The sequence below is a fragment of the Scyliorhinus torazame genome, chromosome 2, assembly GCF_047496885.1.
Source record: "Scyliorhinus torazame isolate Kashiwa2021f chromosome 2, sScyTor2.1, whole genome shotgun sequence".
Taxonomy (NCBI): domain Eukaryota; kingdom Metazoa; phylum Chordata; class Chondrichthyes; order Carcharhiniformes; family Scyliorhinidae; genus Scyliorhinus; species Scyliorhinus torazame.
Window position 1 is genome coordinate 325,613,535 of NC_092708.1, and position 24,078 is coordinate 325,637,612.

Below are 24,078 nucleotides of genomic sequence, written 5' to 3' on the forward strand. Positions count from 1 at the left end.
TAAACTGTTAAAAATATTAAGTTTGAGGGTGGCACGTGGCACAGTGGTTAGCACTGCTGCCTATGGCGCTAAGGACCCAAATTCAAATCCCGGCCCTGGGTCACTGTCCGTGTTGTGTTTGCACATTCTCCCCGTGTTTGCGTGGGTTTCACCCCCACAACCCAAAGATGTGCAGGTTAGGTGGATTGGCCACGCTATATTGGCCCTTAATTGAAAAAAAATAATTGGGTACTCTCTCAATTTATTTTTAAAAATATTAAGTTTTTAAAAATATAAAAAATTAGCTTTTCCAGGCCACTAAGGGTGTTCAACGATAAAAATGAAGTTAGTTTGCCATCCAAAGCCCATTATACCTCAATCAACAAAGTGTAATTTTTTCGAGGATTTTTACAGCGAGACAAGCTGGATAGTGGTGGAAACTCTCATCCATTCAGACATTTCTCATTGATCACAGTGGGGTGCTTAAACAGTGTACTGCCTGAAGAAGTATAGAATCACTGACAGCAGCTTATGGATTTCCACATTATTTTGTCCATCTGCAGACTCCAGATATTGCTGTCAATTTCAGTGGAGTAATGGCAGCGAACGCTAAAGGTTTTACCACTTTTGTAAGGGCCATGAAGAATCCAGCACGAGTTTTAAGGATACAAAGTAATAACATTTATTTACTATAACATATATACATAACAGTAGCAGTAACTTCCCTTGCTACATACTCCTTCCTGTTGGTTCCTGAACTGGCCAGCTTTATTTATACTAGGAGTTTACTAGTGGTTTCTCCGCCCCCCTCATTGGGGAAGCTCATACTCCCACAGGATTGTGAGATAGTCATTAGTCCCCAGCCAATGGTAAGTAGGCAGGTTATAACAACCACTATTACAAAATCTGGGCAAGATGGCAGATGGAATACAACATAGGGATGTGTGATGTTATTCACTTTGGTCGCAAGAATAGAAACCAAAATTTATTTTTCGTAAGGTGTGGAACGTAAGTGTTGATGTTCAAAGAGACTTGGGTTTGCTCGTACGAGGAATGTAGAAAGTTAGAATGCAGGTGCAGCAAGCAATTAGAAGCAAATTGTATCTTGGCCTTTATTGGAACAGGATTGGAGTAAGAGAATAAAGAAGTCTTGCTACCGTTGGACTTCCTGTGGCGGCCATGTGTGAGTGGTCGCATATTTGATGGCTCCCGCTCATGGTGGAATTTGCGGACTTTTCTCCCGGCTAATGGATGGATTTTTTGATTAAAAAATTTGCAGGAGGGGTGGTAGGAGAGAGCATCCCACTGGTGGATGGATTCGTGGACCAGAAATGGCCGAAAAAGAAGGGAACAGTTGGTGATAGCTGGAGGGATGCCTGTGACACATGAGAAGATGGTGGAGGTCAGGGATCGGCCCTAACCTCTCAGTGGTCGACAGAGCAGCCGGTGGGCTTTCTTAACGAGAAGTTCACCCAGCAGAGGCAGGAGAATTTAGAGGGCCTGGTTAGGGTGGTGGACCCATAAAGGCAGGGATCGACTGCATGAAGACGAGGCTGGAGGTCCAGGGCCAGGCGATCCAGAAGGTGGAGGAGACGGTGGGGGAGGACGAGGTTCAGCTTGCCTCGATGGCAGCGGAGATGGGGATGATGCTTGAGCAACAGAGGCGGCTGCAGGAGAAAGTGGAGGACCTGGAGAATCGGCCTCGCAGACAAAATCTGAGTTTGGTGGGACTTCTAGAGGGCAGCGAGGGAGCGGACGCCGGCGTGTATGTTGCCCGAATGTTCAAGAAGCTGCTGGGAGAGGGGGCATTTGTACGGCCCTTGGAAGTGGACCGGGCGCGCAGGGCGCTGTTGATGAAGCCGCAGGGGAACGAGCCGTCGAGGGCCATTATGGTGCCCCTGCACCAGTTCTTGGACAAGGAACGGATCCTGGGGTGGGCCAGGCAGACGAGGCGCTGTACCTGGCAGGGTAACGGACAGCAGGTATACCAGGACCTGGGTGCGGAGTTGGCTAAGTGGAAAGTGAGCTTCAACAAAGTACAGGCGGCCCTCTTTATGAAGGGGTGAAGTTTGACATGTTGCACCCGGCGCGCCTGTGGGTGACTTATAAGGGTTGGGAGCTGTACGTCGGGATGCCTGAAGGGGCGATGGATTTTGTCCGAGACAATGAACTTGCAGGGTGGGGGGGGGGGGGGCGAAGAAGGGGTATACCAGCAATGAATATAGAGAGGGGGTGAGAGGAGTGGAGAGAGAGCCCCCGAGACCTCTGTGATGTGTGGTGGGGGCCATTCAGCTACAGCGCTGGTTGGGATGCCTTTTAATGATGGCACTCCAATCTGTTTGGAGCGGCTCCCAGCTCTGAGGCCCCCCCCCTGAGTGACGGCGTAAATCAGGCCCACTCAGTTTTCTTTTTGGCAAAGAGACTTAAGATTCCGTGAGAAAACTGGTCTGTGGAACTGGAGAGTTCCATGCCAGTTTTCTGTGTGAGCCTGGCATTTTGCCAATTTTTGGTAAGATTCAGTCCACAATTACAAAGAACAAAGAACAAAGAAATGTACAGCACAGGAACAGGCCCTTCGGCCCTCCAAGCCCGTGCCGACCATGCTGCCCGACTAAACTACAATCTTCAACACTTCCTGGGTCCGTATCCTTCTATTCCCATCCTATTCATATATTTGTCAAGATGCCCCTTAAATGTCCCTATCGTCCCTGCTTCCACTACTTCCTCCGGTAGCGAGTTCCAGGCACCCACTACCCTCTGCGTTAATAATCGCTTATTGTCACAAGTAGGCTTCAATGAAGTTACTGTGAAAAGCCCCTAGTCGCCACATTCCGGCACCTGTTCGAGGAGGCTGGAATGGGAATTGAACCCGTGCTGCTGGTCGTGTTCTGCATTGCAAGCCAGCTGTCTTCGCCCACTGTGCTAAACCAGCCCCTACTCGGAAAGGGTTAGAGGAAATAAAGGAAATGAAAGTACTTCTAACTTCAGTGTAACTATTGTAAAGACCGCGACCCGTCCGGGAACTGGACCGCCCCGTGACTTGACCCCCATGATCTGCACCCCTGCAAAGTCCCCACATTGTATTTAAAAATTCATTTATGCCTCAAAAGAAGAAAGGTGAAAAGTACCTTTCATTCCAGACACTCCCACACATTTGCAGCAGGTATTTGTACTCCTAAATGTATCTATCTGCTGCATCTTGCTCATCAACTAGAGTCAGATAATTCAAAAACTAATTAAATAGAAGTCCTGTCAACATGCTACTTGAACATTTACCTTTCCACCTAATAATCCATATTTCTGCGGTTTAGTCCTTGACTAATATAGTGAAGGAATCTGTAAGACTAGAAATGTATAATACTGCGTTCTCCAAATCTTCCAACCATTAGATTTCTTTTGATGAAGGAGATCTTTTGTCTGTAGTCTACTCTGATTAATGAAATTGCAGCCATGCCAAGTGACACGCTAAAGTAATTAATTCCTCACAGGAATGGCAAGTCAGGGACTGGTGGGTGGAAATTAGAATTTGATTTACTCTCTGGAGTCTCCTGATAGGAACCTAATGATTATGCCTTTGCTGTTATTTTCACCACATTTTCAATTACTGTTACAAGCAAATGTGTGTCAGAATATCTCTGAGGGTTGAATTAATGGGTGCGATTATCTGGCCTCGGTATGCCCTTACTCCAAGCGAAACGAGGCCAGTGAATAGCGGGAGAGGCCAAAAACGAGAACAGCACCAGGCGCCAAACAGTTTGGGATGCAACTGGCCTGCTCCTGTAGGCAAAATCGGGATCACGCCGTAGTGTGGCGAGATACCAATTATCACCACTTAAGCCCTATAGGGATGCCAAGGTTAAAATATTTAATTCAATGTAAAATAATGTGCAGAAAGTGAAATAAAGGGAGTGAAACTAATCTGAGATTAAGAGGCAGAGATAAAGAAAGAAGAAAAAATATTTTAAAAATCTGCCACATTAAAAAAACCATTCTCAACTTAAAAGCTGACTGCTCCGCGACCCGCCCGACACCCACCTGCTACTCAACCATAAGTCACGACCTTGAGTTTTAAAAACCCTGCCATACCATAACCACCCTGCCGCCGCCCGCCACAAATACACACACGGGCATCCACACTAGCATCGCTCTTCTTTTCCCACTCCTCTCTCTACAATCCTTCCTCCTTGCCCCTCTCTTCACCTTCTATTGCCTCTCGCTTCCCTAGTTTCACCCAAAACTCCCCTCTTGACCCGCTCCCTGCTAAGTCATAAATCCCAGCCAGCAAACATGTCCACAGAGGAGCAATTAAGGCCACTTCCTCTTTTCCCACTGGGATACAACTGTGACCAGAACCTTCCCTCCTGCTCCTTCCCTGCCCCCCACCCCTTGATCTCGCTGCAATTTTATTCCCCACCACTTCTTTCCACTCTGTTCCTCTTCCCTACCTCTTCTCTGCTCTACTCATTCTTCATTCCTGCATCTCCATCTCTGTCTCTCCATTCTTTGCTCCTGTCCCCCCACCCTTTAACCTCAAAATGAATCCCACTCTCCCACATCTCCCATTTTCTCCCTCCTTGTGATCCTGACTACCTTTTCAGCTGGATGTAATACATCCTACAGTACTATTTAACAAAGTGCAAGCAGTACTTCCAATGTTTTGAGCAACATTCCTACGCCAAACAACGTACCAAAAAAACAATTCATGGTCAGCACGGTAGCATTGTGGATAGCACAATTGCTTCACAGCTCCCAGATCCCAGGTTCGATTCCGGCTTGGGTCACTGTCTGTGCGGAGTCTACACATCCTCCCCGTGTCTGCGTGGGTTTCCTCCGGGTGCTCCGGTTTCCTATCACAGTTCAAAGATGTGCAGGTTAGGTGGATTGGCCATTCTAAATTGCCCTTAGTGTCCAAAATTGCCCTTTGTGTTGGGTGGGGTAACTGTGTTATGGGGATAGGGTGGAGGTGTGGATCTTGGGTAGGGTGCTCTTTCCAAGAGCCGGTGCTGACTCGATGGGCTGAATGGCCTCCTTCTGCACTGTAAATTCTATGAAATAAATTCCATGCTTGCTGTTTGTTGGACTTGGTAGCATGCCAATTACTGCACAGGGTCTCCATGTGTGATTTCTCCAATCTCTGACAACCTGGACACTGGAAGATTTGACCCATAAATTTGTCAAATGGAGTAATTTGGCATTTAATTATTCAACTGCTGTAATATCTCAAGAGGGCTGAGAATACAAAAGGGAGGAAGTTATGTTAACCTTGCATAGAGTTTTGGTCAGAGCCCAGTTAGAATAATGTATCTCAGGAAAGAGATATTGGTCTTGGAAGGGTGCAGCACAATTCAAAATGATAACAGAGCTAAAAGGGTTAGATTATGTGAGGACAGGTTGCATAATCTCAGTTTATATTCCCTTAAATATAGAAGATTAAGGGGCAATCTAATTGAGTTAATATTGTATATTATATTGCAATTTAATCAAGGAGTTAATCTGGTAGATAGAAACCATTTCCTTTGGTGATGAAATCCAGATTGACATGACATAAGTTTCGCACTTAAAATTAGCTAGGTCATTCGGGAGTAATAGCACAACGTATTATTCACACAGAGAATTATGGAAAGTTGGAACTATTGTCACAAAAAACTGTTGACACCAGATCAGTATAAAATGTCAAATCTGTGATTGATAGATTTTTTTAGGCAAGAATATTCAAGCTTACAGAATCAAGGTGGGAGGTGTAATCAACATACAGACCAACCTTCTTCTAATTCCGGGGTTTTCGAAGTCAGGGTCGCGACCCGCGAGTGGGTCGGGGGTGGATGTCGGGAGGGTGGTGGAACCTTCTGCTTTTAAGTTGAGAATACTGGCTGTGACCAAACTTGAAATGCAAATGATAAGAGTGTTCCCACCAGAAGCAGCAGCAAAGTGCCTTGGGCGCAAAATCACGGAGCAGTGTTACTTGCATTTTCCAGCTGCTGGCAAGCAAGGCAAGTGAACTGTGTGAAGAACTGAAGATGAATGGTTTTCTTAAAAGTAAGAGATGGCCAGAGACTCAAATATGCAGTGTACCTATTGGACAGGATCTCACAACAGAATCTGCTCGATAGAGCTGCTAAGGAGAGTCCAGGGCAGGACCGAGCAGTGCTAATGTTCGCTCTGCATACTGCTCCAGGACCTCTGGTTAACAACCTACAAAGAAGAAACTTAACTCGAGAATAAAGCAGTATAAAAGATGATTTCTTGAGGTATGGTTTTGTCCTTCATGAGGAACTACATGCGCAAGGTTGGATTTTTCATTTTCATCAAGATGAAGGCAGCACAAAGGAACTGGCTGAAGTTTGCACCTGAAACGCGGCCTACCCTCTCCTCCTTCAAACCTGATTCAAGTGAGATCATGAGGACCAGGCAGGCTCCCCTTTCGCATTTAAGATAAGCAAATGTGGCGTTTGTTGCAAAGGTTGGCGGGTGTGGGTCCCGAAAGTCGGCCGGTTGGTAAAAGGGGGACCCGGGAAAAAAGTTTGCAACACACTGATCTAATAGAGTAAACCCAGAACAAGTGTCAGATTGAGAACAATTTCCAGTATAGCAAACAAATAACTGAGCATTAACTTGCTCTCAATCTGACGCTTGTTCTGGATTGACTTTGCAATTTATCTATTTCTCCTGATTCACTCTTTGCCAATAGCAGAAATAGATAATTGTTTTGCAAATAGAGGAATTATGCCATTGACATGTTTCCACCTGTCCTGATTAATTTTCCTGATTAAGCAACAACTTTTTTCATGCATCTGCAAGTTGGTCCCGATTACTTTTCTGTTAGCTTGAAAGTGCTGACTCTTCTTAAAATGTTTTTGTTCCCACAGTGTATTTCAAGATATGGTAAGAATTGCTGACACTTGGCAAAAACAATTGGAACCACAGTTCTCATTTTGTGCATATCCCAAAAATCTTTGTAATGGAAAATGTTTAGAGTCATAGAGTTTGCCAGCACAGAAAGAGGCCTGCCCTTTGGCCCATGGTGTCTGAGCTGGCCATCAAGCACCTATCTATTCTAATCCCATTTTCCAGCACTTGGTCCATAACCTTGTATGCTATGACGTTACAAATGCTCGTCTAAATGCTTCTCATATGTTGTGAGGGTTCCCACCTCAATCACCCTTTCAGGCTATGAGTCCCAGATTCCCACTACCCTCTGGGTGAAAATGTTTTTATTCAAATCCCCTCTAAATATCCTGCCCCTTAACTTAAATCTATGCCTCCTGGTTGCTTATTGGTCTTCATTTCAATTTTAGAGCTATTTAAATTTTCGTCTTACTGTCTTAAGTAACTGTTCTTTGGAAACGTGTTTTTGGGATGAGTCACTCAGAATGTAGCTAAGATCAGCATTTTTATATGTACCTTTCTGGTAAATTTGCTGTTAAGTGTTGGTAGGATGTAGGAAATTGTTTTGTTTGGTCTTTGTCCCCGAATTGATTCTTTGTGCTGTTTGACGTAATTTGATGGAATTTCCTGGTAATTTGGCGGGTAGTAGCGCAGAAATTTGTATCAATCTTCTCACAGATGAGATTGCTGAACCACCTTCGCGAGTGCTAGAAGATAAAGCAAGTGAAAAATCAATGCAAGCAGTTCGGGCCTAAGGAAAACGTAAACCTATTCCTTCTTCAAATAGATTCGTTCATTGCATTAAAATTAAAGTTTAAACCCATCATTCATTCAGTTGAGGCAAATAATCTTCAGTAAAATTAGTTTCTAGAAGTTTTTCAATTTGTAAAGCAAACTATTCTGCTGCCATTTCTGCTGCTGCTACCCGTACCAGCCTCCCCGAACAGGCGCCGGAATGTGGCGACTAGGGGCTTTTCACAGTAACTTCATTTGAAGCCTACTTGTGACAATAAGCGATTTTCAGTTTCAGTTTCATTAAGATGCATCCAAGGATACGGAAAGTGCATTTTAGGTCTCGGGAAGCGGGTGGTGAGAACACCAACATGAAGGAAAAATCTACTTGACCTCATTTTCACTGTCAGCTTTTCTGGATGCATTTGTCCTTGATAGAATTGGGTAGGAGTGACCACTGCACAGTCCATACAAAGACCAAGCCCCATCATCATGCTGAGGACACCCTCTTACATATTGTGTGGCACTGCCTCTGTGGTATATTCAGAACACCTCTCACATCAGAAAATTGCATCTATGAGGTGCTGCGGGGTATCAGTAGCAGCCGAATTGTATACCACCACAGTATACAAGCTCATGGTTGCCATATCCCTTCCAATTCCAATAATACCAAGCCAGAAGGCCAACCCTGGTTTAATGGGATGTAAATGAACATCTGAGGAGTAGCTAAATAGGCACATCTAAACATGAAGTGCTATCCTTGTGGAAACTACAACGCAGGACCATATGCATGCTAAAGAATGGCAACACTTTTTCTAGGTAAGAGTTAAGCATCACACAACCAACAGGTCAGATCAAAGCTCCTCAGTCTTCTGACACCCAGTCATGAATGGTAGTGGGCAATTAAAAAGCAAATAGGAGCAGGCTCCATGAATATCCCTATTCTCAATGATGAGCAGCCCCATACCCAAGTGTAAAACAAGAGTTGGAGGGTTTGCAGCCATCTTTAGCCAGAGGTGCTGAGTGGAAGATCCAACTTGGCCCCCTGTTGAGGCCTCCACCTTCACAGAATTCAGTTATCAGACAATTTGATTGACGACATGTGACATAAAGAATGGCTTAGCGCAGTGTTTATCAAACTTTTTTTCCCGGGACCCACTTTTGTCAACTGGCTGAACTTCGGAACCTACGCCTGTTCACTTACCTTTAATGTGACAGAGAAGCCTTTTTTAAAATAAATTTAGAAAAACGCGAATGTGACAAGTAAGCCTGCTTGGTTCCAATCAGGCTTCAGGGGCGAAATTCTCCCCCAACGGCGCGATGTCCGCCGACTGGCGCCAAAAACGGCGCCAATCAGATGGGCATCGCGCCGGCCCAAAGGTGCGGAATGCTCCGCATCTTTGGGGGCCGAGCCCCAACATTGAGGGGCTAGGCCGGCGGCGGAGGGATTTCCACACCGCCAGCTGGCGGAAATGGCGTTTGTTGCCCCGCCAGCTGGCGCGGAAATGCGGCGCATGCGCGGGAGCGTCAGCGGCCGCCGACAGTTTCCCGCGCATGCGCAGTGGGGAGAGCCTCTTCCGCCTCCACCATGGTGGAGGCCGTGGCGGAGGCAGAAGGGAAAGAGTGCCCCCATGGCTCAGGCCCGCCCGCGGATCGGTGGGTCCCGATCGCGGGCCAGGCCACCGTGGGGGCACCCCCCGGGGTCAGATCGCCCCGCGCTCCCCCCAGGACCCCGGAGCCCGCCCACGCCGCCTGGTCCCGCCGGTAAATACCAGCTTTGATTTACGCCGGCGGGACAGGCAATTTCTGGGCGGGACTTCGGCCCATCCGGGCCGGAGAATTGAGCGGGGGGTCTCGCCAACCGGCGCGGCCCGATTCCCGCCCCCGCCCGGAGACTTCGGCGGGGGCGGGGGCGGGATTCACGGCGGCCAACGGCCATTCTCCGACCCGCTGGGGGATCGGAGAATGACGCCCCAGGTCTTGTAGCTTGCCTACCCAGCTTTGTCTCATTTCCTGACCACAATCCTCCATTGGATTTCAGCTTCGTGCCACCTACATCTTTCACTATCTGCTGCTGCCATTGAGCCAACTCCTGCCAACTAATCTTAAACTTTGTTTTGGTCTTATATTTATTCCACTCTTGCCTTTAATTTCCGATTGTAAACATAATGAAATGGAACATGTTTTGATGCTTGGCCAGAGAGACGTACAGCTAGCAGAAAGCATTTGGAACTTGGGAGTGATACAATAACTGTGGTAAACACCAATTGTAACACATTACATGTATTACAGTACTGCCACTGTATTACAGGTACCACAGTAATCCCAGCCTGCTGGCTCCTCCCAGCAAGCGACATATAAAAGTGTATGCTCTCCTGCGCTGCTCCCATTCTGGTTCGAGCTGCAGGAGGCACAACATCTTGTGCAATAAAGCCTCAATTGTTTCACCATTCTCGTCTAGTGGTGACAAAGGAAGTTAGGGAATGCATCAAAGCAAAAGAGAAAGCCTATAATGTGGCAAAGAGTAGTGGGAAGTCAGCAGATTGGGAAGGCTACAAAAACAAACAGAGGATAACAAAGAGAGAAATAAGGAAAGAGAGGATCAAATATGAAGGTAGGTTAGCCAGTAACATTAGGAATGATAGTAAAAGTTTCTTTAAATACATTAAAAACAAACGGGAGGCAAAAGTTGACATTGGGCCGCTCCAAAATGACGCTGGTAATTTTGTGATGGGAGACAAGGAAATAGCTGAGGAACTAAATAAGTACTTTGCGTCAGTCTTCACAGTAGAAGACATGAGTAATATCCCAACAATTCCGGAGAGTCAGAGGGCAGAGTTGAATATGGTAGCCATCACAAAGGAGAAAGTGCTAGAGAAACTAAGAGGTCTAAAAATTGATAAATCTCCGGGCCCAGGTGGACTACATCCTAGAGTTCTAAAGGAGATAGCTGAAGAAATAGTGGAGGCGTTAGTTATGATCTTTCAAAAGTCACTGGAGTCAGGGAAAGTCCCAGAGGATTGGAAAATCGCTGTTGTAACCCCCCTGTTCAAGAAGGGAACAAGGAAAAAGATGGAAAATTATAGGCCAATTAGCCTAACCTCGGTTGTTGGCAGGATTCTAGAATCCATTGTTAAGGATGAGATTTCTAAATTCTTGGAAATGCAGGGTCAGATTAGGACAAGTCAGCATGGATTTAGTAAGGGGAGGTCGTGCCTGACAAACCTGTTAGAGTTCTTTGAAGAGATAACAAATAGGTTAGACCAAGGAGAGCCAATGGATGTTATCTATCTTGACTTCCAAAAGGCCTTTGATAAGGTGCCTCGCGGGAGACTGCTGAGTAAAATAATGGCCCATGGTATTCGAGGCAAGGTACTAACATGGATTGACGATTGGCTGTCAGGCAGAAGGCAGAGAGTTGGGATAAAAGGTTATTTTTCGGAATGGCAACCAGTGACGAGTGGTGTCCCGCAGGGTTCAGTGTTGGGGCCACAGCTGTTCTCTTTATATATTAACGATCTAGATGACGGGACTGGGGGCATTCTGGCTAAGTTTGCCGATGATACAAAGATAGGTGGAGGGGCAGGTAGTATGGAGGAGGTGGGGAGGCTGCAGAAAGATTTAGACAGTTTAGGAGAGTGGTCCAAGAAATGGCTGATGAAATTCAACGTGGGCAAGTGCGAGGTCTTGCACTTTGGAAAAAAGAATAGAGGCATGGACTATTTTCTAAACGGTGACAAAATTCATAATGCTGAAGTGCAAAGGGACTTGGGAGTCCTAGTCCAGGATTCTCTAAAGGTAAACTTGCAGGTTGAGTCCGTAATTAAGAAAGCAAATGCAATGTTGTCATTCATCTCAAGAGGCTTGGAATATAAAAGCAGGGATGGACTTCTGAAGCTTTATAAAGCATTAGTTAGGCCCCATTTAGAATACTGTGAGCAATTTTGGGCCCCACACCTCAGGAAGGACATACTGGCACTGGAGCGGGTCCAGCGGAGATTCACACGGATGATCCCAGGAATGGTAGGCCTAACATACGATGAACGTCTGAGGATCCTGGGATTATATTCATTGGAGTTTAGGAGGTTGAGGGGAGATCTAATAGAAACTTACAAGATAATGAATGGCTTAGATAGGGTGGATGTAGGGAAGTTGTTTCCATTAGCAGGGGAGATTAGGACCCGGGGCACAGCCTTAGAATAAAAGGGAGTCACTTTAGAACAGAGATGAGGAGAAATTTCTTCAGCCAGAGAGTGGTGGGTCTGTGAAATTCATTGCCACAGAGGGCGGTGGAGGCCAGGACGTTGAGTGTCTTTAAGACAGAAGTTGATAAATTCTTGATTTCTCGAGGAATTAAGGGATATGGAGAGAGAGCGGGTAAATGGAGTTGAAATCAGCCATGATTGAATGGTGGAGTGGACTCGATGGGCCGAATGGCCTTCCGCTCCTATGTCTTATGGTCTTATGGTCTTATGTGGTAATTGACGGTGCATCAATTTATTGCACAAGATGCACCCTGTTCGGTTTCCCCACAGCGATCGTGGATCCTCCTTCATGAGTGATGAGCTGCATCAGTTCCTGCTCACAAGGGCATCGCCTCGAGCAGGACGACCAGCTACAACCCCCGGGAAATGGGCAGGTGGAGAGGGAGAACGGGACGGTCTGGAAGGCCGTCCTGCTGGCCCTTCGGTCTAGAAATCTCTCGGTCTCCTGCTGGCAGGAGGTCCTCCCCGACGCGCTCCACTCTCTCCGGTCGCTCCTGTGCACCGCTACTAATGAGACCCCTGACGAACGTGTGTTTGCCTTCCCGAGTAAGTCCACCTCCGGGGTCTCGCTCCCAACAAGGCTGACATTTCCTGGACCCATCCTCCTCCGGAAGCATGTGCAGAGCCATAAATTGGACCCCTTGGTTGAGAAAGTCCACCTCCTCCATGCAAACCCACAGTACGCCTACGTGGCACACCCCGACGGGCGACAGGGCACAGTCTCCCTCCGGACCTGGCACCTGCTGGGTCCCCACCCCCGACCTGATACCGCTCCTTCCCACCCCCCCCCCCCCCCGGTTGCCTCATTCACCTGCGCCACCCACCCTCCCACCAGCGAACCTCACCGCAGCCCCCACCCCAGCAGAATCCGTCCCCTCATTGGATCCACTACTGGGTGTCGAAGGAGAGGACAACACGCTCCCGGAGTTGCAGGTGACAACATCAGCGCCCACATCACCACCAGGACTGCGGTAATCACAGCGGAGGGTCAAGGCCCCCGACAGACTAAAACTGTAATGTTTTTCTTCACACCCGCCAGACCTTTTTTTAAACAGGGGATGAATGTGGTAAACACCACTGGTAACACATTACATGTATTACGGTACTGCCACTGTATTACAGGTACCACAGTAAATCACCGCCTGCTGGCTCCTCCCAGCAGGTGGCGTATAAAAGTGTCTGCTCTCCTGCGCTGCTCCCATTCTGGTTCCAGCTACAGGAGGCACAACATCTTGTGCAATAAAGCCTCGATTGTTTCACCATTCTCGTCTCGTGGTAAATGACGGTACATCCGGCACTGCTCACATTTCTCAGAAATGATTGATCTATGATCACAGATGTCCGAGTTTGCTCTGCAGCTTCGTGTAATACTTTCATTCTTCGTTCTGTTGGGTTTTATACAGGCTGTAACAGAGGTAACAACAGCAGTCGGGACGGAATCATTGACAATCGGTAGGGATTGCCCCTCGCTGGCTGGAATCCTGCCTAAGTTGTTTACAATACCTCTCTATTTTTGTCAGATTAAAGCAGGCTTTTGGGAGCGGGTGGGGGGAGGGGGAGAGAGAATCACGCATTCCACTGAATTTTTAAAAGTACATTTCAACACTATGAAACATTTAAGCGACTGGTTCTCGAAAAAACCCACAACAGACATCACACTGGTCGGCTTTTAATTTCCTCGTGGCCAGATGTTGGAAATCGCCAATGTGTTGGAACTGTAACCATGTGCAGGCACGGGCTGCCATTGAATCAAATGTCAACAGGTATTGAGAAACTGACATTTTCGCCAATGTGCTTAAAATTAATCTGCATTGTGAATTTCAGCAGGGACCCAATGCTGCCGCTCCATTTGGACTGCGGCTGTAGAAATAGTTTTGATTTAATTTTTCAGTGCCAGTATCAATCATGGCATTTTTTAATTGGGGCAATGTCGATATCCTTTACTTATCATAAATATTATCAATCTACGTGATAGGAACTCACGAGTCAACAACAAAGGTGCAAAATTCAACATTTATCGGAACGCAACTGAAGGATAAATCGCGTGGTATTAAAGTGAGGAAATAGCAAAATTGCACCGTTCTTGAGTGTGACCAAACCACACGCTAACAGCCAATTGCGCTACCCGATTGAGCTGCAGTGACAGTAAACGCTACAAAACCCATAATAAAGCATGGGAAATTTATGGTGGGTACATGAGAACAGTCTGGTCTCCTCCATTCAACAAACATCCATGTTACCATGAATAACTTATCCACCAGCCTTCGAGATTCCAGCCGTTTATTGGCATTTCTGTTTCCAGATTGTCCTGAAGCCAACTTTACGCTTTATTTCCTGATGTACAGTAACTAATGTCCAGTCAGTTACTAACTTCAGTCAATTTCTCCAATCGGTTCAGAATAAATGTTTCAGAGTCTGAAAGATGGGAAAGATGCCTTGACTGTCTCTAAGCAGTCAACGTTCACACTTCATTGACATTTGTTTCTATTCCCCAAAACTCTTGTCAAGACTCATAAAGCCGCAGACTGTGTTATCTGTCTTGTTCCGTTTCCATTTTACCAAATGACAGCATTTTACAAAACATTGTGCGTTCTTCCACCTTGCCTAATGTCCAGGGATATGAAAATTTAATTCGGTGGAGAGCATATGGCCGGCATTATTCCCTTTACATTTCCCCCTGTTCCTATTGGAGGAATTGTCAATTAAACAGGCAGTTACTTGTTGAAAAGTCAGTGACTTGAACAGATTTCTGGCTCATTTCCCTAAATATAGCCACCACTTAACATTACAAATTGCTTAAAATTCATAATGTGCTTTATGTGGGAATTATTATAAACGCCAGATGAGCTGTGGAGGTGTGGTGTCTGTTGTTGGATCCGTCTTACATCGTAATACTCCAGAATTGTCTTGGGTTAAACTTACATAGTGCTTTCAGGAGAAAAGTGCAGATTCAAAGTTTTGTTTTAAAATGGCGTGAATGCGGGAATTGCTTTATTACCTGCCAGGCAAATGCTGGTAGAAGCAATGCTTGCTCTATCAGAAATGAAGCGCAGGAGGGTCAGATAACCTGATGCTAAGAATATAAAATCCATCCATTGCAAAGCTGTTTAAGACCATGACGGGAACATCGTGACCCTTAGCTCCGCGACCCTTCTTCCACTTGACTGACACAAAGTCTGTGGGAAAACTGTGCACTGACTGGAGCTGTGCCTAACATAAGATCATTGCTACAGAAGTTCCTGAAAGTAGCATCCAGGTCGAACATCCTTCAATTGCTTCATCAATGGTCCCTCCAGAAGTGGGCATGTTCACTGAAGATTGAAGTGTTCAGTTCCATTCACAACTGCTCAAATATTGAAGCCATCTGTGCCTATGTTCATCAAGGCCGGGGCAATTTTAGGCTTGAGCTGATCAGTGACAAATAACATTTGTGCCACATAAGTGCCTCACAATGACTATCTCAATCAAGAGAGAGTCCACCACCTCCCCATGACATTCAGTGACATTGTCATCATCAAATCTTCTACCATCAATTTCCTGAGGGTTACCATTCATCAAAAACTTAACTGGATCAACCACCTAAATAGTGTGGCTATACAAACAGACCTGGGGCTGGGTACTCTGCTGTGGTGACTTCCTGACTCCCAAAAGCTTTTCCATCATCCACAAGGTACAAGTCAGAGTGTGATGGAATACTCTTCATTGGCCTCTATGAATGCATTTCTAACAAGGAGCTTGAAGCTGGACAAAATCCAGGAGAAAGCAACCAGCTTGATCAACACCTCAACCACCAACTTAAACTTTGCTTCCTCCACCATTTGAGCACGATGGCTGCGCTATGTACCGTCTACATGATGCACTGCAGCAACTTAACAAGACTTTTTCAACAGCACGCTTATCACCTAGAAGAACAAGAGCAGTAGCTGCATGGGAATGCCACCTAAGTTCCCTCCAATTTGCACACCATCCTGATTTGGAAATAAATCACCATTACTTCATCATTGCTGGGGCAAAATCTTGCCTCTCCATACAGAAAAGAAACATATGAGTACCTTCACGATAAGGACGGCAGCAATTTATGAAAGTTGCTCACCACCACCTTCTTGAGGGCAATTAGGGGTGGGCAATAAATGTTGGTCTTGTAAATGATGCTCACATCACTGCACTGAGGACCCAGTTTCGATCCCGGGTCACTCTCTTTGTGGAGTTTGCACATTCTCCCATGTCTATGTGGGTCTCACCCCCACAATCCAAAAAGGTGTGCAGGTTTGGTGGATTGGCCACGCTAAATTACCCCTTGATTGGAAACATTTGTTTAAAAGTAAGTGATACTCCCATCCCGTGACTGAATTTACAAAAATGCCACAGATACATAAATAGGGGACTGGATTCTCCGCCGGTGGGATGCTCAGTTTTGCCGGCAGCACGGGGTTTTCCCAACAGCGTGGGGCTGCCCCACAATGGGAAACCCCATTGACCAGCCAGCGTAACGGAGCATCCCGCCGGCGGGGTGAGACAGAAATGGGGCGGGCCGGAGAATCCAGCCCAGGACCTTGGATCCTGTTATGCTGAACATTGTTGGAATAAAGCTACAGCCCATCGAGAAGTGATGTAAATTCAGGAAATGTGTGTGAACTGCACTCTTGTTTGGGCTATAGATATACGTTAATGAGTGACCGAGAGTTTGAACTGAGGCTTAGCTGAATTTGAGAGAGGAGCGCATATTTTCTGAAGCTAACAAGATATATTCATAAAGACGGGATCCCTGAATTCTTTTAAAATATGATTTATCCAATTATTCTTTCACTATGGTAAATTGACTTTCTGGATCTGCTGAAAATAAAACTTGTGGAAAAACATTACATAAATCCACAAACACCGATTGTTGAAAGACCCCAAATTAAAATGTTAGTTTGTAAATAACAGGTTCTGTCTAGATTTATCAATTTGCTATATATAACCATAGAATTCCTACAGTGCGATGCACGCTTGTCTAAAAACATTACTTACAATTCATATATTTGTCTCATACTTTTGTTGCACCTTTCTCTATCATTCCAAATTTAGAACAGAAACTAGCCACACAGTAACCACACCCTCTCATCAGTGATGATGCAGCAGTAACTCAAGTTTTACATCTCCCAGCTCTTCAGCCTAAAGTGCAGAAAAATTCCTACCCTCCAACCAATTATTTATTTGTCAATAGTTCTGGCATTTCACTGTGAACCTACAGTATATTTTTTTCTTTAAAATATTATGGGTGGAATCTTAACATTTTTTCAAATAACAGGCATGGGCTGAAAACCAGTGTGTCGCTCTCCAGCTACACAGAGCGGGGACGGAATTCTCTGCTCCTGAGGCTAAGTGTTGACGCCGTCGTATACGCCGGATTGTTTTACGACGGCGTCAACAGGCCCCTAGGAGCAGAGATCCTGCGCCTCATGGAGCCAGCACGGCACTGGAGCAACTCACGCAGCTCCAGCTGCCGATACCGGCGTCAGAACCGGTGCCGCGGGTCTGCGCATGCGCGCTACGGCCGGCACGAATTCCTGCATGTACGCTATGACCAGCATGAACTCGCACATGAGCGCTAGTTGCATTCTCCACGCCGGCCCCGACACAACATGGCGGAGAACTACAGGGCCTGGCTCAGAGGAACATAGGCCCCCACCAGGAGAAGCCGGCCTGCCGATCGGTAGGCCCCGATCATGGGCCAGGCCACGGTGGAGGACCCCCCTCGGGGTTGGATCCCCCCCCTCCCAAAAAAGAAACCAGGCCGCACCCCCCCCCCCCCCACAGGATGTACGCCGAGGTCCCGCCGGGTAGGACCACGCGCGAACGGCGCCGGCGGGACCCGGCCTATCCTATCTCGGCGGCCACTCGGCCCAATGCGCGCGGAGAATCGCCTGGGGGGGGGAAGCCACGGTGACCGGAGAATCGGAGAACCCCCCCCCCCCCGGCGATTGTCTGACCCAGCCCGGGGTCGGAGAATCCCGCCCCGGTTTTCTCTCTAGATATTGGGCCTCTTTGGGTGGGCATGGCTTACGCAGTCACTCTGGCGGGGAGGGCCTGAAAGAGCCAGCACCGGCACCACAGAGATCGGGGCACCATATTTAAAGATCAGAACTGAAGATTTGTGGGTGTGGACATCATGACTTCACCAGTGAGGGGTGTGGAAAATTGGGAATGCGATCTCTCCAGTGAGAATCAGGAAACGCGATATTCTCTCTGGAATTTCTGCCTGCGAAGCAATCCCACAGACTGCTAACATGGGCTCAAATCATTCTGAGGTCATAATTTGCACTCCATGTCCACAAAACTTTGCTTCCCATTATTAACTTTTACCATTACGGTTCGATCCCGGCTCTGGGTCACTGCCCGTGTGGAGTTTGCACATTCTCCCCGTGTTTGCGTGGGTTTTGCCCCCACAACCCAAAGATGTGCAGGCTAGGTGGATTGGCCATGCTAAATTGCCCCTTAATTGAAAAAAATTAATTGGGTACTCTAAATTTAAAAAAGTTGACATTGGGCCGCTCCAAAACTTTTACCATTACAAATTGATATTTAAACATTTATCGCATTGTCAATACATTGGCCATATTGGAGCCTCTATATGCACTTTATTAGCAGATATTAAATGTAAATACTGCTGTGTTGACTGGGCACATTGTATATAATTCAAAATTGTAGTCATGGTCATCTTTATTTTTTGGGAAATGTTTACTACAATATGGTTTAGCTCAGTGGGCTGCACAGGCTTGTAATGCAGAACAATGCCAGTAACGCGGGTTCAATTCCCGTACCGGCCTCCCCGAACAGGCGATGGACTGTGGCGACTAGGGGCTTTTCACAGTAACTTCATTGAAGTTTACTTGTGCCAATAAGCTATTATTATTATTATTATGCAAAGCTGCTGAGTTCCTAACCTATATTTGCTTTCAGAGCAGAAACTTTGGAGTCTGGATGTGCATTTATGTTGGGATATCCTTTTAAATTCTGCCTCACTGAAATTCATTCTTTTAAATTGAATGCAATAAAATGCTTCTAATTTGCAACACAGATATGAAGGACCTTGCACTGACTCGGGTTAACTGTGGAGACTGGCCAGATGTTTGCATGAAAGAAAATGCTACACATTTTCCTGCTGTGAAGATTTATATTCAAGGAGAGAATCCTATATTCTATTCTGGGATGCTTGGAACACAAAGTCTATTGAAGTTCATTATGCTGTGAGTAAATTATACAAGGCTTCTATTGTCATACTGTCTTTTACGTGCTCTTGTGGTTGGTGGGTGACTCTAATAAGGCAGGATAGTATTGTCCTCGTGTTACTAAAAGACACAAGTCTGAAAATTATCCAAATTTTAAATTCATTATTCAATTTGTCATGTTGTGATTTGTAACTTCAAACTCTGGTTTGCTAGTCCATTACCATGATCACTAGACCACTTACACTAAAATACTTATACAGTGATAAAGAACTAACACTTTGTTCATTTTGATTTGATTTATTTTGTTCTTCACATCCTATCCTTTATATTGTGAGCTTAAACAAGGTTGTCATGGAGGCAAAGCCAACAGGTAAGTGAACTACATGGTATTCTTATCCTTGCTTATTGAGCATACTGCTACAATTTGTTTCGGGACCGTTGAGAAATCCGAATTCCTCATTTTTGCCCAATAAAACTATGTCACAAGATTTCAGTTTTTTTTAAACAAAACACAACATTTATTGCAAATAGAACAAATAAAATAAAGCAAGGATGACTTAAGTTAACGCAATACCATCTAACTACAAATGGTATGCACTTGGGTTTATTTCTTACCCCAATAATTTTCTTAAATTTTCTTAAAACATTTCAGTAGAAACCACCTATACGTGTGCCACAATCCTCTGGAGCATGCCGGTCAGCTCCAGCTATTCTCTGAGGTTAAACTTGCATTTACTATCTCTTGACTGTGGGTGCCTCGGTCCTTTGTTCTTTACATTAGAGGCCCAGAGAGGGAATAATTGAACCTGTGGAGTCTTATTCCAGCAGATAATGGATTGTAGCCAGAGGTTTTTTGAAATGTCTTTATTTTGTTTTGCCTGCGTTTTTGCACTTGTCTTGTCATCCACATTCCTGTAAGTATTGGAAGGCAATAGCTTTCATGGTGCAAAGCAATTTTAAAGCTCGGAAATGCAAGCTAGATTTATTTCAAAAACTAATTTTGGGGTACTGTGCATCAGAATGCTTGTACATTTCATATGACTGTCCCACTTTTCACTCACCAATAGAATAATTCCCATACACACTTGGATTTGAATGCCCTCTTCTTCTGCTTGTTCTTTTTAATCTATTTCTTACTTTTTCTTTCAGTCTTTTTTCCCTCTCATTCTTAATCCAGTCTCTTTCTCTCCACTCGTTATCTTTCTTTCTGGATTTAATTTGACTCTAATTCACCATATTTAATTTTTCATCGATCACTCTGATTCTTTCGCTATCCTTTTTGTTCATTGGATATGGGGTTGGACAATTAGGCATGGCATTCGTGAGGTCCTCATCTGAATTGTTAATCAGCTGCTGCCGAATCGCTCCGGCTGCAATCTGGTGCTGTTGTTCCCCCCACTGCTGCTCTGTTCCCACCGATGTGGGATCTTCCTTATCTGAATGGCAAGTATTTTTGCTGTGCAAGCTCTTGTGCTTCTTCCCATGACCCGAAGCATCAAAACACAGAATGCAGCCAACAACCACAATTCAGGAGATTGGTCGTGGGCTTTATGGCAAAAAAAACCCCACAGACCTCCCCAGGCAACAAACATCATTCTTAAATCGGAACAATGGCATGTGTACAATGGCTCTTGTATTCCCATTGCTCTTGTTATATTTTCACAGAATCCCCACAGGGCAGAAAGGAGGTCATTCAGCCCATCAAATCTGCACCAATCCTGGGAAAGAGCACCCTACCTAGGTACACGCCCCCCCAGTAATCCCATCTTTGGGGCAATTTAGTATGGCCAAATTTAAATCAGTGCTTTCAAACTCACTCAAGTTATACGGACTTGAATGTCTTTTGTTTATTTAACTGTGGTTACTTCGTGCTGCTTTGCTGGTACATCTTTGGACTGTGGGAGGAAACCGGAGCACTCGGAGGCAACCTACACAGACACTGGGCGAAAGTGCAAACTCCACAGAGTCATCCGAGGCTGGAATTGAACCCGGCTCCCTGGTGCTGTGAGGCAACAGTGCTAACCGCTGTGCCGCCCCGATATCCCTATTTAGTGGGTGATAAAATATGAACCAAAAGTATCATAGGCTGAAGAGATCTCTTGTAAAGGTCCCTTGCATCAAGTGTAACAAGGATGACTCTTGCCCCCGAGTAGCTAGCCTTTAATTTCCTGGACTGGGTCAAAAAATGAGAGGATGGTGGATTGGCCGAGTGCATGGGTGGATGACAGCTTTTAGGAAATTGGCACAGATCTGCCTGATTCACTGGCAGTGCTAACAACCCAAACCTGAAGGAATTATGTTCTTGCTGAATGTTGGGTAACAGAGAGATAAGCTTGAAATTGTTGTCTCTGTGCCACAAATGAGAGATCTTTTTTTTTTAAATAATATTTTATTGAAAATTTTTGGTCAACCAACACAGTACATTGTGCATCCTTTACACAACATTGTAACAATACAGATAATAATGACCTTTTTAAATTTAAACAAAAACAACAACAAATAAATAAATATTAAATAACAAAAAATAAAAACTAGCCCTAATTGGCAACTGCCTTGTCTCAGGCCACCCCCCTCCCCCCCCCCCCCCCCCCCCCAAGTCCTGGGCCGCTGCTGCTGCCTTCTTTGTTCTCCCCCATCTATCTTTCCGCAAGATATTCGACGAACGGTTGCCACCGCCTAGTAAACCCTTGAGCCGACCCCCTTAGGACGAACTTAATCCGCTCTAACTTTATGAACCCCGCCATATCATTTATCCAGGTCTCCACCCCCGGGGGCTTGGCTTCTTTCCACATTAGCAGTATTCTGCGCCGGGCTACTAGGGACGCAAAGGCCAAAACATCGGCCTCTTTCGCCTCCTGCACTCCCGGCTCTTGTGCAACCCCAAATATAGCCAACCCCCAGCTTGGTTCGACCCGGACTCCTACTACTTTCGAAAGCACCTTTGTCACCCCCATCCAAAACCCCTGTAGTGCCGGGCATGACCAAAACATATGGGTATGATTCGCTGGGCTTCTCGAGCACCTCGCACACCTATCCTCCACCCCAAAAAATTTACTGAGCCGTGTTCCAGTCATATGTGCCCTGTGTAATACCTTAAACTGAATCAGGCTTAGCCTGGCGCACGAGGACGACGAGTTTACCCTGTTTAGGGCATCTGCCCACATCCCCTCCTCAATCTCCTCCCCTAGCTCTTCTTCCCATTTCCCTTTTAGTTCGTCCATCATAGTCTCCCCTTCGTCTCTCATTTCCCTATATATATCCGACACCTTACCGTCCCCCACCCATTTCTTTGAGATGACTCTGTCCTGCACCTCTTGTGTCGGGAGCTGCGGGAATTCCCTCACCTGTTGCCTTGCAAAAGCCCTCAATTGCATGTACCTGAATGCATTCCCTTGGGGCAACCCATATTTCTCGGTCAGCGCTCCCAGACTCGCAAACTTCCCATCCACAAATAGATCTCTCAATTGCGTTATACCTGCTCTTTGCCACATTCCATATCCCCCATCCATTCCCCCCGGGGCAAACCTATGGTTGTTTCTTATCGGGGACCCCCCCAGTGCTCCGGTCTTTCCCCTATGTCGTCTCCACTGTCCCCAAATCTTCAGTGTAGCTACCACCACCGGACTCGTGGTATAGTTCCTTGGTGAGAACGGCAATGGGGCTGTTACCATAGCCTGCAGGCTGGTCCCCCTACAGGACGCCCTCTCTAATCTCTTCCATGCCGCTCCTTCCTCCTCTCCCATCCACTTACTCACCATTGAAATATTAGCGGCCCAATAATACTCACTTAGGCTCGGTAGTGCCAGCCCCCCCCTATCCCTACTACGCTGTAAGAATCCCTTCCTCACTCTCGGAGTCTTCCCGGCCCAAACAAAACCCATGATACTCTTTTCTATCCTTTTGAAAAAAGCCTTCGTGATCACCACCGGGAGACACTGAAACACAAAAAGGAATCTCGGGAGGACCACCATCTTAACCGCCTGCACCCTCCCTGCCATTGACAATGCTACCATATCCCATCTCTTGAAATCTTCCTCCATCTGTTCCACCAACCGCGTCAAATTTAGCCTGTGCAATGTGCCCCAATTCTTAGCTATCTGGATCCCCAGGTAACGAAAGTCTCTTGTTACCTTCCTCAACGGTAGGTCTTCTATTTCTCTACTCTGCTCCCCTGGATGCACCACAAACAGCTCACTCTTCCCCATGTTCAATTTATACCCTGAAAAATCCCCAAACTCCCCAAGTATCCGCATTATTTCTGGCATCCCCTCCGCCGGATCCGCCACATATAGCAGCAGATCATCCGCATATAAAGATACCCGGTGTTCTTCTCCTCCCCTAAGTATTCCCCTCCATCCCTTGGAACCTCTCAGCGCTATCGCCAGGGGCTCAATCGCCAGTGCAAACAGTAATGGGGACAGAGGACATCCCTGCCTTGTCCCTCTATGGAGCCGAAAATATGCCGATCCCCGTCCATTCGTGACCACACTCGCCACTGGGGCCCTATACAACAGCTGCACCCATCTAACATACCCCTCTCCGAACCCAAATCTCCTCAACACCTCCCACAGATAATCCCACTCCACTCTATCAAATGCTTTCTCGGCATCCATCGCCACTACTATCTCCGTTTCACCCTCTGGTGGGGCCATCATCATTACCCCTAACAACCTCCGTATGTTCGTGTTCAGCTGTCTCCCCTTCACAAACCCAGTTTGGTCCTCATGAACCACCCCCGGGACACATTCCTCTATTCTCATTGCCATTACCTTGGCCAAGACCTTGGCATCTACATTGAGGAGGGAGATTGGTCTGTAGGACCCGCATTGTAGCGGATCCTTTTCCTTCTTTAAAAGAAGCGATATCGTTGCTTCTGACATAGTCGGGGGCATTTGTCCCCTTTCCTTTGCCTCATTGAAGGTCCTCGTCAGTAGCGGGGCGAGCAAGTCCAAATATTTTCTGTAAAATTCAACTGGGAATCCGTCCGGTCCCGGGGCCTTTCCCGT

At 46.3% G+C, this 24,078-nt stretch overlaps 1 protein-coding gene across 1 annotated transcript in view; it reads left to right on the forward strand.

The window, feature by feature from the left end:
• Positions 1-24,078, forward strand: part of txndc16 (thioredoxin domain containing 16) — a 241,426-nt gene that overhangs the window by 126,541 nt on the left and 90,807 nt on the right. Inside the window, exon 14 of the mRNA XM_072489743.1 lies at positions 18,922-19,090. Within this exon, the coding sequence (XP_072345844.1) occupies positions 18,922-19,090 (169 nt within the window). The remainder of the gene's footprint in view (positions 1-18,921; positions 19,091-24,078) is intronic.